The sequence below is a fragment of the Odontesthes bonariensis genome, chromosome 10 (genome assembly GCF_027942865.1).
Source record: "Odontesthes bonariensis isolate fOdoBon6 chromosome 10, fOdoBon6.hap1, whole genome shotgun sequence".
In the NCBI taxonomy this organism is placed as follows: domain Eukaryota; kingdom Metazoa; phylum Chordata; class Actinopteri; order Atheriniformes; family Atherinopsidae; genus Odontesthes; species Odontesthes bonariensis.
The window spans coordinates 34,609,810-34,629,222 of record NC_134515.1 but is presented as its reverse complement, the minus strand read 5'-3'; the positions used below and the strand labels follow the sequence as shown (position 1 = coordinate 34,629,222).

At 41.4% G+C, this 19,413-nt stretch overlaps 1 protein-coding gene across 1 annotated transcript in view; it reads left to right on the top strand.

Moving 5' to 3' along the window:
* The window catches only part of LOC142390428 (uncharacterized), a 34,651-nt gene extending 20,373 nt beyond the window's left edge, over positions 1–14,278 (top strand). The window contains exons 11-24 of the mRNA XM_075475843.1: positions 236–688; positions 4,358–4,402; positions 4,560–4,639; positions 4,782–4,894; positions 5,039–5,222; positions 6,367–6,451; positions 6,552–6,697; positions 7,951–8,041; positions 9,942–10,090; positions 10,212–10,297; positions 11,199–11,268; positions 11,378–11,499; positions 13,895–14,125; positions 14,207–14,278. Coding sequence (XP_075331958.1) covers positions 236–688; positions 4,358–4,402; positions 4,560–4,639; positions 4,782–4,894; positions 5,039–5,222; positions 6,367–6,451; positions 6,552–6,697; positions 7,951–8,041; positions 9,942–10,090; positions 10,212–10,297; positions 11,199–11,268; positions 11,378–11,499; positions 13,895–14,120 — 1,850 coding nt within the window. The 3' untranslated portion in view covers positions 14,121–14,125; positions 14,207–14,278. The remainder of the gene's footprint in view (positions 1–235; positions 689–4,357; positions 4,403–4,559; positions 4,640–4,781; positions 4,895–5,038; positions 5,223–6,366; positions 6,452–6,551; positions 6,698–7,950; positions 8,042–9,941; positions 10,091–10,211; positions 10,298–11,198; positions 11,269–11,377; positions 11,500–13,894; positions 14,126–14,206) is intronic.
* Positions 14,279–19,413: the final 5,135 nt, after the last annotated feature.

Here is a 19,413-nt window from a genome sequence, read left to right as displayed (position 1 = left end):
ATTTGTTGTATTTGGCACTATATAAATAAAAATTAATTGAATTGAATTGTGTAAAATGAATAAATGGATCAAGTAAAAAGTTGCACAAAGTGATGCAGATACACGGTACCAGTCAAAAGTTTAATTTATTCTGAACAGTGAGATGTGTCCAAACTTTTGACGTGAGATAACCCGCTCATTAGTAATGTGTGTAATATCTGATCTGATGGTATCTGTGTGATTGTCTTCTGTCCAGGGGCGACTAAAGCAAACAGCAGGCCAAAGGTGAAGAAGAAACTCTTCAGGAAAGCCGGTTTTCTTCCTGACTCTTCCAGCTCTTTCAGCCAAAAGGGCAACATGGGCATAAAGATGAATGAAGTGGCTGTCTCACTCAACAAACTCTCATGCAGTTCCTTACATGAGTCACCACAGTCCAGCGTTGTGGCCAAAGAAGGATTTGGTTTTGTGGAAAAAGGCCCCGAAGCACTGAAGGTGAAGGGAGCACAAGCGGGATGGACTGTGGAGATTAAGAGAAAAGGAAAAGGAGGATGGGGAAAGAAAAGGGATAAGATATCCAGTTTGTTTTATGGATTCGATGATGATACGTCTCCTGACTTTGTGCCAAACAAGAAGAGGAACTACAGCAAAGTTTACAACAAGGTCAACCAGTCGACCCGTGTGTACACACAGCCGGACCAGAAACTCAGAGGTATGAAGCAGAATCTAATTACATTATCCTTTCATTCACTTGGGGGCCGGAGCCCTCCCCATCTGTGTTCGGGGGGGGGCATGACTTGAAGAGTTTATGTTTTTCAGACTTGTTCACCACTAAATACATTCATGGTATAAAAAAAAAACTACACCCTTATTTATTTCTGCAGTTTTTCATATTGGGACATAAAAAATGGCCTGATTGTTACCAGGAAAATACAACCTTTGATGAACAGCAGCATGTTACAATGCAATATTCATTGAACAAAAACTGAGTCAAATAAAAGAACCCCAGCAGCTCACAGTAATTTGGAAGTAATTATTTTCTGAAGGAAAAAGAAAAACTTGACCCTGAAGGTCAAAAAGTCAAGAAAAAGAGCTCCTTTTTCTCCTAACAAAGGGGAAAACTGTTAGGAGTTGGCAGGAGGACGTTAAATTGAGAAGAGATGTGCTGCAGACGATGGATGACAGACAAGTCATGAAATTAAGTTTAAAAAAACTAAAAAAAGAACAGCAGGAAATGATGTCTCCACAGTACAAAAACGCCAGAAATGAAAGCAATCACTCCAGTAAGTATTGTGCAACGGGTAAAAAGCGAATCTGCAGTCGGGATGATTCGTTTTGGTCACATACGTATGCAGAGGGCATGATCACACAAACTGTTACCACACTTTGTAAGACTAGTGTTCATCACTGTCATTTACTGTTTATTTCAAAATGATCAGCATGCTACAGGCTTATAATTTTCAAAAATGCTCTCTTTTATCTCTCTGTTTGTTTTTCCATCAAACCAAGTTCAAACTAAATATCCTATGTAGCATATATGTAGCAATGGGGTCAGCCCGACCTCTTCTATAAGACAAGAGTTTGTCTTTTTCTGAGATTGTTCCTAATGCAAACTGAGCCTAAGACTATAACTTAGGTCTCTCAGAGGATTCGTAGAATTTTTAAGAATATGGCCCTTTTAATGCTTTGATATTTTAAAACTGTAGAATAGAAAGAGTGTACAGACTTTTTACCATGCCAGTGGTCCTAATGTTCAAATACTGTGTCTTCCTGAGGTCTCAAGCTAACACTTCACTACGGGGATTGTCTTGTTAGAGTGTATTTACACAACAATAAATTTTATCCCAATAAAACTGACTCATTCAGCTCACTCGCATAAATTTTTCAGTCAGTTGGCTAAATGCGTTAGAAATTGTAACTGAAAAGCAGCTCATAAGGACTGTGTCACCTTTAGTTTGCTTAAAGCGTTCCCAGACTAGCACTCTGCTCTTTAATAACTGTAGCCTCACCTGAATGTAAATGTACTTTATTTATACAGTCCTTTACAGACAATCCTTACGATGTACCAAAGTGCTTTACAGCAGGTAATAAATAAAGAGAAGAATAAGTAAAAACAAATAAAAACAATAAAAGAACAGTGAAAGCATTAAAATACAACAAAATCAAATAAGATAAATATGTCATCACTCAACTGGCTATTAAAAGCCATCCTAAATAAGTAGGTTTTTAGCCTAGATTTGAAGAGGCCCAGGTCAGAAATAAGACGCAGCTGGACGGGGAGCTTATTCCAGAGCCTGGGGGCAGCTTTGGGAAAAGGCTCGCTCACCCCAGGGTTTGTATTCTGACCTGGGCACTTCTAGCAAAAACTGATCTGTTGACCTCAGAGCCCAGGATTGCAGACTGTTAAAAGCTCAGATAAATATGATGGGGCGAGGTCATTAAGAGCTTTAAAAACAGTCATTAAAAGTTTAACATCAATTCTATAAAAGACATGAAGCCAATGGAGGGAGTTAAGAACAGGAGTGATGTGCACACGTCTGTTGGTGTTGGTTAAAAGACGGGCAGCAGCGTTCTGCACAAGTTGAAGGCGACTGAGAGAAGACTGGGAGACGCCGACATAAAGTGCATTGCAATAGTCTGACCTTAAAAGGTTAGAAGGGAAAAAGGGATTAATTACACCTGATGCATCGGTCTGACCAATTATTTAGGTCCCTGCCCCAAATGCAGTGCAAAGGCCTGTTGTATTTACAGTGTTTACTGTTGTTCAGCATTTTCGGGGGCCTAAATATAGTCAAAAACGCTTGATTTCTTTCGTTGGAAGGGGAAAAATGGCTCAACAGTACCACCTATTCTGGTAGCATTATCCTTGCACTCGCCTATTCTATACCTCAGTTTGACTTGGCATTGCCTAACTGAGGTAATAAATATGTCGATGATAGTCAACCAAGGCAGCTGTATTCTTACCTTTCTTTTTCTTCTTCTTCTTCTTCTCTGCAAGATGAAATTTGTTGTGGTGAGGCATTATTAATGTATCTGACACAGGGTAACTGCTTGTCTGCAAAAAGCTGTTTTCTAATTGCCTTGAGAATTGTTCAGCATTTTAGGGGGCTAGAGAGTTACTGGACAATTAAACATCTGTTGGCTTTTTTTAGATATATGTACTTATATACTCTAATTATAATTAAATATATATTTTCCCTTCTTCTACTTGCATGCAAAGAATGTTATGTATGACAACGATCAGCCATAAACGGGTTAAGTGGGTAACACTGCTCATGTTGCAGTGCAGTTTTCTGCTGGAAAAGCCTGCACTGTTGGATTCACATGAATGTTACTTTGACTTTTTTGCCATCCACATTTCTACTGACGAGGCACACTCACCCGGTACAGTAGGAGCGTTGGGCCCTTTAAGCACGAAAATGTGTGGAATTTCCAAAAATGAACCTCTTTAAGTGGTCAAACTGTGTTAGTACTTTGTTTTACAGTATGCTGGATCATTAGCCCCTTTCACACTGCCGAATAACCCGCGTTTAATTCGCGAATTTAGCGTGTCCGCTGTTGCTTTCACATTGCCGACCCGGGCTGGCATGTCAACTCGACTCGCCTTTCGACCCGCGTCGGACCCTAGTCTTTTTGCCGAGCCGAGTTTGGTGTGAACGCAATCGACGCGGGTCGGACGTGGGCGTGGCGTGAGGAGTTTAAAAGACAGAATGGACAGCTGATTCAGAACAATAGCGACAGGTGAGGACAAGTTTTACTCTGTTTTAGTCTACATCAAGTTCGAGACATTTTTGAAGATGGCCAACTGGGGAGACAAGGAGGTCCGTGAGCTCCTCAGCCTCTGAGCAGAGGACGTTATTTTCCGCCACGTCGGGGACGGTGAAAAATTGACCTCTGCTGGAAGGGCTGGCGAGAAAGATGGGAGAGCGCGGTGACGCAGCAAGACGCAGGTGACCAACAAATTAAAGGCCATGAGGAAAAAGTTCCACCCTACCTCCGACGCATGGCTTGTGCCTACGTCACTGTACACGCCCAGCATTTTATGTGTTTCGTGTGACGCTCTGCCACTAGGCAACGCCCCCTGAACTCAGCTTCAGGCGACACGGGTCACCTAACACGCCAAGCTTTCACATTGCTCGACGCGGGTCGAAGGTGCAATTTGGACCCGCTAAGGTAGCGGGTCTCAGTGTGAAAGGGGCTATTGAAAAATCCTTTTTTTTTTTTTTTTTTTATGTTTGTAATATATACTGTGTAGTAAGTTATGTAGTCTAACGTCACACATCCAACTTATTTCATGTTCTGTATTGAATGCAACTCAAAGTGCTTTTTAAGGCTTTTTAAGGCTTTAAATCATTGTTAATCCATTCTTCTGTCTTTACAGAGGAAACCCTCCGTAGGATCATGGATATGAAACTGAACATCGAAGGTGACTATTCATTTGAAAATGACACGGTGGTAGTTACATGATGATTCCATTTGTGCACGTTAATCACATGCATTCCTCTGCAGCTACTTGCATTGTTTGTGTAAAGATATTCTTCAGCATTCGTTTTTTACAGTTTGTCTCGGTATTATCTCTGCAGGCTACTGTTTGTGTTGTGGAGCTGAAAATGTTGCAATATCCCACCCCCTGTTTAAAGGAAGCCTCTGCCTGAGTTGCAAAGTAAGGAATCATCGAGCACTCTTTGTTTTCCAGCTGCTGCCGGTTCATGCGGCGTAGCTAGAATGAATACGTGAAAGTAAATCGTGAGATTATCAGTGTATTTCTTATCTCACCAATGTTGCTGCTGTCTGTATCTCCAAAGAATAACTTCACAGAAACTCTGTTTCGCTATGATGAAGATGGATATCAGTCCTACTGTACGATCTGCTGCTATGGAATGGAGGTGGTACTGTGTGGAAATGATAGCTGCTGCAGGTTGGTCCGATAATTCCTTTTTGGTGTGTATGTGTGTGTCAGTCTTGTTTAAAAAGTTAGGAAGCTGAGAGCAGTTAGTTGATCAATCTTTATTTGCCCCCCCCCCCTCCACGATGCTCCTTCCGTATTTTTCTCCCTCTCCAGATCTTACTGTGAGGACTGTCTCAACATCTTAGCTGGTCCGGGGACATTTGACTCTCTGAAGCTGTTGGACCCGTGGATCTGCTACATGTGCCAGCCTCATAGACCTCACGGTGCTCTGGTTCCCAGGGAGGACTGGAGCATTCGTGTTCAAGAGCTATTTGCAAACAACAGCGCCATGGAGATGGTGAGTTATCCGAAGATTTGAACAATTTTAATAATTGTGTGTGTGGGGGGTGTGGGGGTGGGGGTGGGGGGTGTGTGTGTGTGTTCTGATATAGGGTACATGGTACATGTAAAAAGTGTCTCTGCTTGCTTGAACTTGAATGTTAACACCCTACCCTGCAGTTCCAATAGAAATGTAAAAAGTATCAATAAAATCCATAAATTTCTTTTTGCACATAACCAGTTAGTGGCCTTGGCTTACATTACGCTTTAAAATAACTACCGTAATACACTGTAAAATATTTTGCAGCACAGCTTCAAGTAGATTTTAGAAACATGCAATACAATCAGAATAATGCAAGTCAACATAAAGTTCCACTTTACAGACCTCAGACGTTTGACTTCTGGCTGAGGTCAAAGCGATGCAAACTGGCATAAGATTCCCACGAGGCGTCTCAAACTTCCACAGTTTGGTGCAGTCCCAGAGCAGCTGTGCATTTGTTGGCTGCACAGTTGGATTGAGCCCATCCCATTTAAGTTCTATGGGTTTGTAGACGCTATACATGCGTGCAAGCATACAGCAAACATGACGGAGAGCATTATGATCAAACTAGGTTTTGCTCCGGAAACTGAATAGTTTTGTAAAAATTGGCAACCACCCCCCACTCTGATGTTTCCAGCATGCAGTAGTTCTAACAATCCCAAGAAACGGGCCACGGACTAAAACCGCCAGCTCTCAGCAACCATGTGAGCAAACCTGAGTGAGTTAGCGGGAGCTAACATGCTAGCATGGGTGATGAGAGAGGGACTCGTTTTCATGACACCTACACTAAGTTTCACAAAGAATCTTGTAGTGTGGGACTGTCACAGATCAGCTATGCAGTACATAGCCTACTATGACTTATGAATCCTGAACGCAGTCGAAACGCAGCATATAGTGTAAGCAGCGCATCGGTCAACCTGGCTTCTAACATACTGGCAGACGGCAGAATAAGCCAGGTACTGGCAGGATGACAAGGAGAAATATCTTTAACAACAGCTCAAACCTTTGTTGGATTTAACTGACTTTCTCCCAGAATATCATTAGCCCATCAATGAGGGATTGTACCTTCCCACTTACTGCTTGGTTTTTTGTTTTTTTGGGGGGGTTGGTTGGCTGGTTTTAGGAGGCTCATCGTGTTTACCCGTCTATCCCTCCCAACCTTCGAAGACCACTTCGAGTTCTCTCCCTGTTCGATGGCATTGCTACAGGTACAGACTACAGTTTTTTCTTCCATCCTTAACGGTTTTGGGAAAAATGTTGCCATGTCTCTTAGAAACTCACAGTAGATGCTTGTCTGCATCTCTTCAGGCTACCTGGTGCTGAAGGATCTTGGCTTCAAAGTTGAGAATTATGTGGCCTCTGAGGTTTGTGAGGATTCGATTTCTGTGGGGACCGTCAACCACGATGGGAAGATCATCCATGTTGGAGATGTTCGATTTATCACCCAGAAACTTGTATGTTCATCCCCTCTGCTTGCTTTACTTTTTCAGTAAAGTTGATAATGTGGAAATCCAAATACTTAATAACTATATCCATGTTTGCAGTAGTATGTTTGATCGACAATTATGTGAACGCAATTTGAATTAATTTCGAAATGCTTTGAACAATCGTTCGTTGGTTTATAGCTAGCTATAACATTATTACCACTTACCAAAAGATGGGCAGGTCGTCTTTCTGCCACCCAAAGAGTTCTGACCAGTTAGGGCATGGGCCGAGAACAGGATGATGGTATCAGCACAGGAGCAATAGATCCTTTGGGCTCCTCTAATGTGCACAACATAGCCCACCCACAACATAGCCCACCCTTGGTGAATGACTGAATGCAGATGCACATCCTGAGCAACAGAGTTTCTGAGTTTAGAATTTGCTTTGCCCGAAAAGCTTAAAGGTGGGGTCTGTGACGTTTTCTGGAGCATTTTTTATCATATTGTCTGAAAACCTCCTCACGACCCCATTGCACCCACTAAAATAAAATGTTTGGAAAAAAAACTAAATCTTTTAGTCCAGTGTAGAGGGTGTAGCCAGAGGAAAAGTCTGACCAATAGAAGTACTGATGAGAGTTACTTCTATTGGATTCTGATATGCCCATCAACCGTCAGCCCCCCTCCCCCCCGCGCGTTCACAGACTTGTGAGTTTTGTTTTTTTTTTCTTTGTGGTTAGCTAGTAATAGACGTGAGTACTCTCGCCTCATCTTGTGTCGCGAGCACTCGTGAGGTCTCGTCTAGTTTCGTTCTCGATCTCGGGAACATCCAAACACCTCGACCGACAGCATGCGCGTTCATGTGTTTTCAAGGCGTGGTTTCGAGGGGTGGGGCTGAAGGGAGAGGCAAGGTTGTGTATTTTCAAAAATATAGCTTGCAGGAACCGTTTTTCCAAGATCTCATACCCCACCTTTAAGTGCTTTTATATTCTGAGGGTACTGCTTTCATGCACATGTTATACGTCACTTCCACTTTTTCAAATTCCCTCTTTTGCGTTCCATCAATTTTACCTTGTCGGTTATCATAAAGAATATTAATATTTGACATTTGTAAATTGGTTCATAATCTTCTGCATCTCGATGTATCTAAGGTGGGACTTCCCTTTATTACGTGACAGTGTTTACCTTGATGTTCTTAAGTTCTAACTAACCGTCAGTGTAGATCGTATGATGCAACAGACTGAAACTGATTTAAACCTGTTCATTGTCCCTCTTTGATTTTCTAGATTGAGGAGTGGGGACCATTTGATTTGCTGATCGGGGGCAGCCCCTGTAATGACCTTTCCATTGTAAATCCAATCAGGAAAGGCCTCTATGGTATGAAACCTTTCTGCATGTCAGCAACATTGTTGCTTTTGAATTAAACATACTTTTATTATCACTTTCCTTAAAGGGATAGTTCGCCTCTTTTGACATGAAGCTGTATGACATCCCATATTAGCAATATTATTTATGAACATTTTCTTACCCTGCTGTGTCCTGTGAGCCGAGTTCCAGCCTCGTTTTGGCGTTGACGAAGGTAGTCCGGCTAGTTTGCTGCGGCCACAAAAATAAAGCGTTTTGCTTTTTAAAACAATATCTGTTCAAAAGAGTAATACATTTGCATCACAAAATCGTTCTCCAGGAAAAAGTCAGACCTCACAATCGCTTGACGCTATTTTGTCTCCCTTCGTATCACTGCGTGCTGCCGACAGCCGCGCCTGTTACGGTGTTTGCTGCTCGGAAGCAAGGGACTGTACGGTCTGCACTTCGGTCTACACAGCAGGCAGTGATACGAAGGGAGAGAAAATAGCGCCAAGCAATTGTGAGGTCGGACTTTTTCCTGCACAACAATTTTTCAAGTACAGAAAATGTAAATGTATTTTATTTATACAGCCCTTTACAGACAATCCTTACGATATACCAAAGTGCTTTACAGCAGGTAATAAATGAAGAGAAGAATAAGTAAAAACAATAAAAGAACTGCGAAAGCAATAAAATACAACATAATCGAATAAGATAAAAGTGTCATCATACTACTGGGTATTAAAAGCAAGCTTTTTAGCCTAGATTTGAAGAGCAATTTCTTTTATATTATCACCCAGTTGCTGTAAATCATTTTCTTTTTTTAATAATTAATCCAATTAACATACCAGTGGCATCTTCTACTAACTTTTTGAGGGGATTTTCTGCTTTAGTGTACTGTTGAAGGGGAGCAGGTCGTTTGGGCCATTGGCGTTTAGGCCGCAGTCGTTTAGGCCCCCCTGCAGTCGTTTAGGCCAACATAGGAGTCGTTTAGGCCAGGCTACCTGCAGCTGAAATCTTTATTATTGTACATTCGTTATTAGTCAGTCACTGACGATGTAAGTTATGTTCATACTGATGTGAAATGAATGTGTACATGTTACTTACCTTTCTGATAGTGTTTTCTTGCTCCTGGTGTGTATTTGCACTCTTTAAAATGTCCGTTTCTGCTCGTTAGCATGATCGCGATTTAGCATTGTTAAGCTAACCGAATTTGTATTATACAGCATTATTGTCCAATGAATGTGGCAATGCGGATGATTATTTCCACAATTTTATGAATTTATAAATCACCATTTATTAAATAAAAAAAAACGTTTCCACACTAAAGTTGGTTATTAAATAATTTACCATAGTTATGTAGGCTACCCAGACAGACCAGTAGAGCTGACTTATATCTTATAATAACGAATGTACAGTAATAAAGATTTCAGCTGCTCAGGTAGCCTGGCCTAAACGACTCCTCTGTCGGCCTAAACGACTGCAGGGGGGCCTAAACAACTGCGGCCCTAAACGCCAACGGCCAAAACGACCTGTATCCCTGTTGAAGTACACATATTTGAACTATTTGAACTGCTATTGGCTGTGTTATATACGCCTTCAATTTACAAATGTGAGCACACACATTTTACTGTGATTGCACAAAAAAACCCACAAATATTTGGCCAACGAGCTGCTGATTATTTGCGGACCCACCAAACATCAGCAAATAGCTCAGGACAAAGGACCCACTGGAAGATATGTTTTAGGCTTTGGAAAACATTTGACAAATATTTTTGTTCAACTTTTCTTCGATAATTAAATGAAATTCTAAGCTAAATCAAAGTAAGATTAAAATTGTTTTGGCGTATTCTTCAGTCCAACCCCAGTAAATCTAGGGATGGAGCGTTTTCACTCCTCTGTCCTTGCTATAAATCCCACTCTTGTGTTGCAGAGGGCACTGGCAGGCTTTTCTTTGAGTACTACCGCATCCTTCAGCTTTTGATGCCCAAAAAGGAGGATACCAGGCCTTTCTTCTGGCTGTATGAGAACGTGGTCTTCATGAATACGCACGACAAAGTCAACATTTGCCGCTTCCTTGAGGTTTTCCCTATTTATTTCAGAATGTCCTTAATTTATTCTTCACTTTTTTGTCTGCTTTGTCACACATTTGTTCATATTGAACCAACTTGCTTCTTCTTTTTTTTTTTTTTTTGTTTAACAGTGTAACCCAGTACTGGTAGATGCAGTCAAAGTAAGCCCTGCGCACAGAGCTCGTTACTTTTGGGGAAACATACCGGGCATGAGCAGGTGAGAAACTTTGACTGGTGTCTTATGTTTATCGTACTCCCTGTTGAGGTACTTTAGCATTTGTGTGATCATATGTTGAGAGTGGTTGTCCTCTAACCAGAACGTTGTTCGTTTGATGACCAGCCTTTCACATGTTTTTACTGCTCATCAAGTAAATTAAAGGTTTCCTCTCCCAAAAAGACCAGGAGAAACTCATCCATGCATTCATCTCCAGTAGACTCCATCACTGTAATGCTCTTTTAACTGGACTTCCCAAAAAGAGCATTAAACATCTGCAGCTCATCCAGAACGCTGCTGCTGGAGTTTTAACCCGGACTAAGAGATCTGAACACATCACAGCAGCTTTAAAATCTTTACTCTGGCTTCCAGTCAGTCACAGAATAGATTTTAAAAGCCTGCTGATGGTTTACAAATCCCAGAATGGTTTAGGCCCAAAATACATCTGTGATATGTTCAGAGAATATAAACCCAGCAGAGCTCTTAGATCCAAGGACTCAGGTCAGCTGGTCCAGTCCAGAGTCCAGACTAAACATGGAGAAGCAGCATTTAGCTGTTATGCTGCAAACAAGTGGAACAAACTGCCAGTAGAGATTAAACTCTCACCAAATGGAGACATTTTGAAATCCAGGTTAAAAACATTTCTCTTCTCATGTGTCTATGCATGAAATCTGCACGATATCTTTGAACGTATCTGCACTGTTGCTAGTTTTCAAATTCATTTAAATTATTTTATTTGTTTCTCTTTATATTCTTATATGTATTTTTAATGCTTCTTCCACTCCCTGCTGCAATGCTTTTATTTTATATAAAGCACTTTGAATTGTTTTCTACATGAAATGTGCTACATAAATAAATTTGATTTGATCAAAATAACATTTATTTGCTGTTTACTTCTCGTCAGGCCAATTATAGCCTCCCAAAATGACAAGTTGAGTCTCCAGGACTGTTTAGAGATTGGTAGACTTGCGAGGGTGAGTGTCTGAGTTTGCAATTCAAAATAAAATAATTTATTTTATTAGAAGCATTGATTTTGCTGTTTTTTGCACCAATAATCACTAATGTATGACGTTTGTAACCCAGGTGACAAAGGTGAGAACGATCACCACCAATCCAAACTCTCTGAAGCAGGGCAAAGGTGTGTCTCTGCTTCCTGTCATGCAGAATGAAAGAGAAGACAACCTCTGGATCACTGAACTAGAAAAGTAGGTTTTATGACAATTCTTTACACTGTGTGGAAAGGTGACGGCAAACCAAAAGAACACCTGTGTAATTTGCCTGACTAATGACAATGTTCATTTTGCAAAGTGGTTTTCCCGTATGGTTCAAGAACTATAAATTCATTGACTATTTTTGTGATGCTTTGTTCTAGTAATCTACTCCACATGAATGTCCCCTGAGATTTCTTCTTTGAACATTAAAAAAAAAAAAAAAAAAAACTATTGTGATATCTTATTTAGTTTAATCTTAATGTTGTTTTGTCCATCAAACAGTTCAAAACTCGAAAAGATTCAGTCTGTTGTCATTAAATGTTGGCAATCGACTTGCAAACAAACATTACAGGACTCATCTGTTTGTTTGCATTAGTTTAGTGTTGCATGACAACAAGAATTATTTTGTTTTCACAACATAGAACGGGGAATTTATATGTAGAGACTCCATGTTGACCTCCTCACCCCTCTGTCATTGTTTTAACACCATCTTACAACAGTAGCCCAAACTGGCGAACTGAACAGTGGCTCTGGAGTAAGCCTTTTGTGATTTTCACGCTTTTCACAGCTAGTTTTAAAGTAGTTTTTGGACATGTAGTTGGATACAGTTTACAGTCTGTCTTGCCAGAAGTCTCTACGTTCTGCTCATTGCACCTTTAAAGCTAATGTGTACGCAGGCCGAAGGTTTCACTTCTGGCCTGGTTGGTGGGACTGAAGGTCAGTCCTGGGACCGCTCCTACTTATTCTATATATAAATTTTCTGGAAGGAAATGGTATTGCACATTTTCCATTTTATGACCATTACTTTGGCATATATTGCTCGCACCTTCACTTGATTAGGCGCTCCGTCAGCTGCAACTCTCCTTCAGTACAATTCACCACAAGTTATTTGATTTTAAACTTGTTCCAAATGCCCACAGAACTAAACTCAGGATGATGTTGCCTAATGGAAAATCTTGGTCATTGGATATTCCATAAGTCTATTTGCATCTATCTACTACTCTATTCTATCTGTTACTTCACAGAGCTCTCGTTAAAAAAAACTTTTTTTCTCATTATAAATATCTTGGGATTGTAATGGATGATTATTTATCCTTTGTGCCTCATATCCAGCAATTAGGAGCTAAAATTGGTTCTTTATACCAAATAGGCTTGTGGCTGCTACTCTCTTGTGTGTGCTGGATTATGGTGAGGTCTAACATGCATGCCTCCTCACAATGTTATCGCATACTTCTCCTACTGCCCATACTAACTTTTTGAGTTGGTGTGCGAGTTTGAGTCAGCGAGAAGTTCCCGGATGCATACTAGATTCGCCGAAATGTTGGGTATGCATCATGGCGTTACTACTCATACTCAAACTACCCAAGATGCAACGTAACGTGACGTCGCCGATCGTCATTTTCTGTCAAAACGGCAGTTTCAAGCTAGCTATAACAAGGGTAGGGTCACTTCCTGTTTTCAAAACAAAAGCACCAATTTTATCGTAACCGGAAGTGCGTTGCTCACTACGGCTAGCTTTAGTAGTGCCAAATTCGTCGGAACAAAATGGTAAATAGCCGGTATTTTGTCAGGTTTTCAACACGTTGGGGATCTGAACGACTACTTTCTCGCCTGAAAATGTTTCAAATGTTACTAAAGTTATATATTTACAGAGTTTAGAGCTTAAAGCTGCGGTCGCAACTTTTTTTTAGTCATATTAGCTTGAACTGTCATGGGATTCTGGAAGTAGAATATTAAATAGGCTGTTTAGGAAAAATAACGAAATCTGTAGCTCCCTCTGAAGCCTGTAATCATGCTTGCAAAAACCGAGCGCTCCAGCTGTTTTTAACCAATCAAGTTAGGGTGGAGGAATCCTACCTGTCAATCACAGCTTGTGCACACGCTGCTGAGCGTGAGTCTGCCCCAGCTTGTGTGCGCTCACACTGGTGTGAACTCACGTGCACAACCTCGTCCACAGAGGGGGAGGGGTTTGGGGGGCGAATCGGAGCTTGTTAGAGGTTGGGGGAGGGACCTGAAAGTTGTATCAGTTCGAATTTTCCGACTTTAGACTCGCAATTTTGAAAACCTGCCGACTGCAGCTTTAAGTGAAATCAGCTTCAGGCCGGCTGATTTCTGCTCGGGCAAGAGCGAAATGCATTTTGGGTAAACGCTCTGATTACGGTCTGATCGATGAGTATGGAAGTATGCCCTATGTAGTATGCGGTTTCGAACACAGTCATAAACTCAGTCAGCTGGTGTGTTCTTATCTACAAGCCCATTCTCTGTCTGCTTCCTCCTTATTTACAGTCCTACGATTTTCCTTTTTTTTTTTTTTCTGCTTGGCTACATTTTTCTGAATAGGTTTATGAATCAGTTCTCTTCATACTCAGGATTTGTTCTGTTCCACCAGAATTTTTGGTTTCCCCAAACATTACACTGATGTAAGGAACATGAATCGGCAACAAAGGCAGAAGGTGCTTGGGAAAGCGTGGAGTGTGCCGGTCATCCGCCACCTCTTCGCTCCCCTGAAGGACTACTTTGCTTGTGAGGAGCTGCCATCTTTGACCACACCTTGCACCTTCACCTCCACCTCTGCATCCTCCCCCGACTCTCCAGACCTGCAGCAACTGAGATAGCAGAGGTTGGTTATATTTTGCATATGGAGTATGTTTGTGTGTCTGTGCGTGTGAAGGCTCCGTTTTAACACCATGTGTTTTGTAAGATCTAGATGGAGCTCACATGGTGTGTGCAGTCGGCCATTACTTCAAGACCAGCTCATGGAAAGGCTTTTGGAAGACAGGGGCACTTTACCGCTGTGCGCTGTCTGAAGAAAGAAGTTCTGCATGCTGTTGGCGTGCTTTTAATGGCCCCTCCCCCTTCAAAGCCGTTCTGGATCCTTGACAGAATATGGCATCCTACACTCCCTGCAGTTCTTGGCTAAATCTTTCCTCTTGCTGTGTTTTAAAGACGGTGTCGAACCTGCCTTTTTCTTCCCCAGTTGCTAAGACATTTCAGGTGCTGTTTGCTAACGACACATTTTTGGTCTCGGATAGCGAAAGCACGGGTAATTCATGATAACCTTCTCAGTTGAAGTCTGTGAACCTTCTGTCTTAAGACATTTTATTATCCCCTTTGTCAACTAATGACTCAACACGCATCTCAACTCATGTTGACGATATTTCCGAACATTAAAGATTCGGATGAATTTAGATGTTTGTCGAAAGAGAAAATGATGAAAAAAGTTCATATTTTCGTGGGTTATTTTTCTTTTACTCTTCTTTATAATTGCTGTATAAAATATGAATTCACAGTATTGTGATCTATGTAGACTGATGATTGTAAATTGAAAATTGTTTTGTTTTTTTAGATTTAGTGACTAACACATTTTGAATAAACTCAAAGAAACTAATTTCAATGTGCTGTCTCTGTGTTATTATCATCAAAGAGCTAATTAAGTTGAGGAATGGAAATATTTTAATGGTCCCAGATTTGTCCTCTTTATTTCACATTTGTCCCATAACTGAGCTGTAGGTATGAGTTAGAATGCCGAAGTCATCCTTTGTTTTAGTTTTGGAACGCACTCAAACAAAAACGCAGAAAGCACCGCCCAGGTACTCCCCCAAGATGCTACAATTGTACGTTATTCTTTGTACGGTTGTCAGTTCTGTGCCCTTTCATACCTGTTTTTTCAGATTACTGTTACATAACAGCAAACAATTGCACCACATGAAAAAGTGTTCATCTGGTAAGGGGTGTTCAACAAAGCTGGATTAAGGGAAAGCCTGGTTTATCTCGATAGTTCTGCCTAATCTAAGAGAGAGTTCTGTTCCACCAACGTCGCTTATTTGAATGCCCGCCGAGTAACCATGGTAATTTATGCCGCAGAACTAGACTGCTCCTGAGCAGGCCAACGTTCAAGCTTAGCTTAGCTGTGTCTCAAAGAATGTCTGACCGGCAGAGACAGACTCCCGAAAGAAAGTTCCACCTGGTAGAATTCCACGCTCCCATAACTCATGTCTTGTATTAAAAAACAAAAAATTGGGGTTATCATGTCACCACTTTCACTGTCTCGGAAAATCAATATCAATCAGTCAGTGCCAGTGCAACTAAAGAAACGCAATTATACAAGTAGTGAAGATGAAATTAAATGAAAAAGAACATAAACCTGGCTTCACTTGGGGATCCCCGACAGCCGCTTTCGGACAGAGCCGTTCTAAGAACGCCGTTCTAAGAACGCCGTACTAAGAACGGTCCACCTCGAATTCCGTTCTGATAACTGTCCTTCCCCAGCGGAACTGTTTCAGTTTGCATTCGCACATGAGTCGGGACCAGGTCGGGACTGATGCGGCGCAGCCATCTGCAACAGCGACGTGTTACTTTAACGCCACATTCAACAACAAAACAAAACCCGCGAAAAGTAAGGAGAGAAGAAAAAACACCACAAAGAAGCTAATATGGAGAGCGGGGAGGCCACCGTGTTCATGGTCTGCATGATGGTGATATTAATCATGGACGATTACATGGGGCGTCTAATATCGAGGCTGGAAAAGCTCACAGAGAGAGTCAGGAGACGAAGGATGGAGCGCAGGCCATACTTCTTGGTTTCATGAAGGAAGGAGAGCAGAGCGCCACAGACAAAGGAGACAACGTGTAAGTTTAACTTATTAAACACGCGCCGGTTGTGTCCGTGTCGTATAAGGAAACATTTCAGCCGTGACAACATGACAAGGGGTGTAGCTACCGACCACCAAACACCTCCGTCAGACGTGTTCCTATAGAACCCAGAACAGACCCAGCCTCGGAGAAGGAGCTAAAATGGTTCCAGGAACTGAGGACGATGGTTCCGAGTTCCTGTATGTGCGAATGCGGGAGAAAACGGCCCCGATCCTGAAAAGGTTATAGGAACTGTAACTGAATGCGGCTATATATAGCTGCATAAGTTGTTGAGGTAGCAGGCTGCTCTACACACTGCAGTGATTGGACCAAAGGCCAAGATAAGAGCCACTGCAGTAGCTTGTGTATCTATGTAAATAATAACTAATTCACAAGTGCTGCCACCGTGGATTGTCACTTGGACATTCTGATCACTTGTCACTCTTCCTGATCCCAGAATGCAGCCCCATTGTTAAAAAACTGAAGCCCTCCTCTTGAACAGTTGTGAGCAGGCCTAAAGTTGCATCCATACAGATGCAGGACTGCTTTGAGAAGACTAATTGGAGCCTCTTCTCTGATCCAAATGTAAAGACTTACACCACCATCATTCTCTGCTACATTAGAAACTGGATTTAAAATATAACTACCAACAAATGCATCTGAGTCTTCCCAAACAGGAAAGACTTGGATGACCAAGGAGGTCCAGGCTCTGCTGAAGAAGTGAGATGCAGCGTTCAGGTCGGGGGACAGGGTGAGTGTGTCCTTCACCGGCCCTCTTTGACCATCTAATCTAACCAACTTTATTGATTCAAGGGACAAACTTTATTGGGAAAAAATGAACTGAGAAATGCCCTAAAGGAAGTGGACAAAGACAGAATGACGAATAGCAGAAAACCAATGTGACTTCATTATGAATGTACCTGATGCCAGTGATGTGAATCATTTGGGAGCAACAAATTAGAACAGTTAGGAGTATTACAAGCTTTGACCTCTCACAAAGTGGTGGTAGATTAGATGATGCTTCTTTTAGAACATTCTTTTATGAAGCAATGTCAATGGTAAACAGCTGCCCAGAATCTCTCACCCAAAAAACCTACTTACCATGAAAACCTCAGTTTCATTGACTGCACCAGGAAGATTTGTGACTTAAAATATATATGCCAAGAAACATTGGAGCAGAGTGCAGTACCCGACTGAACAATTCTGGAGTAGATGGAGGAATCTAGAAAACAATACCTTCAGGCAATGCTGGCCCTCTCCAAAGCAAAATGTGAAGATTAGGGACTTTCTGTCATGATCCTCAGGTTTTTGGGTTTTGTTTTATATGTTCTGGTTACTCCCTGTTTTATTTTGTAGAGCTCCCCCCGTTGGTTATTCCGTCGAGTATTATTTTCTTTCCTGTGTTAGACCTGGTTTTTGTTACTGATAATATCTCATCAGTTTTCAATTCCCTCATTTCTCCCTCTGCATAGATACTTCTGGTTTTCAGTTGCTCCTTTGTCAGATCCTTTCATGTTATCCGCATTTACCCATGAGTTCTCTGCTTGTTTTGTTTCAGTGTTTCATTATTAAAGCATGAACACAGTCTGTCAGCTACACCTTGCTCTGTTCTTAGTCTCACACATGGGTCCGCACCTCCACAAAACGTGACAGAATAGTCAGCAGGACCCAGCGGAGTATTATGGCCACAGCCATCAGGCCCCACTTGACCTGGACCTCGTGGTGCAGCTCTTGGGGTGGTTCATAAAGGTGTAAAAGCCCATATTGACACTTTAGCTGAGCTCTCTGGACCCTTGGCGAGGCTGAAAGTCGCAGGTGACTTTCTGAAGGTGCTTTGAGAACGACATCAGATCTTCTCTTTAGGTGTGGCTGAACTGGAGGAGGAAACAAGGGCAGTGCGTAGCCTTGGCGTAGATCTTCAGTGTGGTGCCAGTGAGTTTTACTTCCTTCCTCTCACCTGTTTTTAATCCCTTCATCACTCCCATTGCATCTATACCCCTGGTTTTCATTTGCTCCTTCATTGGATCATTTCATGTTGCTTCCTTTCACGTTACCCGTATTAACCTGTGAGTTCTCAGTTAGTTTTTTTCAGTGTTCTGAGTGTTTCATTATTAAAGCGTCAAGACCATTTGGCAGGTATGCCTCGCTCTGTTCTTAGTCTTGCACTTGGATCCGCTCCTTCACAAAACGTGACAATTTTCATTTTCAAAGAGTAGGTGATTTCCTAGAATGAATGGATACTTGGAAAAGTTCTTGATGTTTGTGCAGATGATGATGGACTTCTGTGAAGAGCAACAATACAGGGGCGGCTGCAGTTCAGGAACAAGACCAGTTGGCTCCAAGTTGGAAGGTCAGTGGTTTGACTCCCCACATGTCAAAGTGTCCAAGACACATTGTTCACATTGCCTAGCATCAGTGTATGAATGTGTATGGTAGAGAAAAAGAAGCACTGTGTAGCCTGTAAAACTGTATCGACTAAGACATGTATGTAGCGTAAAAAGCGCTTTGAGTGATCAGCTGGACTAGAAAAACACTATATACAGCCCATTTACCATTATATTACGAAACAGAAAGCTGGGAAAAGACTCACTATTCCCAGCTTTCTTAGCTTACTAATCCATCCAATAGCAAGCTTACTATTCATGGGATTACTTAGTACTTACTTACTTACTTACTTAGGGATTCCAATGAAACTTAAAAATACCTGAATACCTGTGTTTGTCACAGATACTTTTACGTTCTTGAAATTAGTAGATTTCTTAAATTATTTTCATAAATCATAGTAATTTGGTGGAAGTGTACCTGTCTAGGTGATATGTTAATTAAAATGTTTATTTTTGATATTTCTCATAAATTCATAGTTCCTACAGCCATTTAAAATGTTGTACATTTAAAATTTGCCATTGTAAAATAATTTTGTTACGGAATATGCTTGTAAGATTGAATTTAATGTCTAGTGTAATAGGTCATGTGACCAAAGTTTAGTTAAGAGCATGATCTGTGGCATTGTGGGTCAGATCCAGCATGGATGCAGAGGAAGGAAGCACATCTACAACATAAATGTTATTCTACATGTGGTCCAAAGGCTCACACGGTCCATTAATGTTTATATTCTTACAGTGGTAATGCCATGCCTTTCTTGGACAGTTTAATACACTTTTGTGAATCCATTAGAGTCATTTTTGAGTCGATGGCACAAATGTGTTTTCTGGACTTTTACAATGTTGGACACTAGCAAGAGGCTTAAAAAGAAATTAAAGATGCATTGTTTCAACC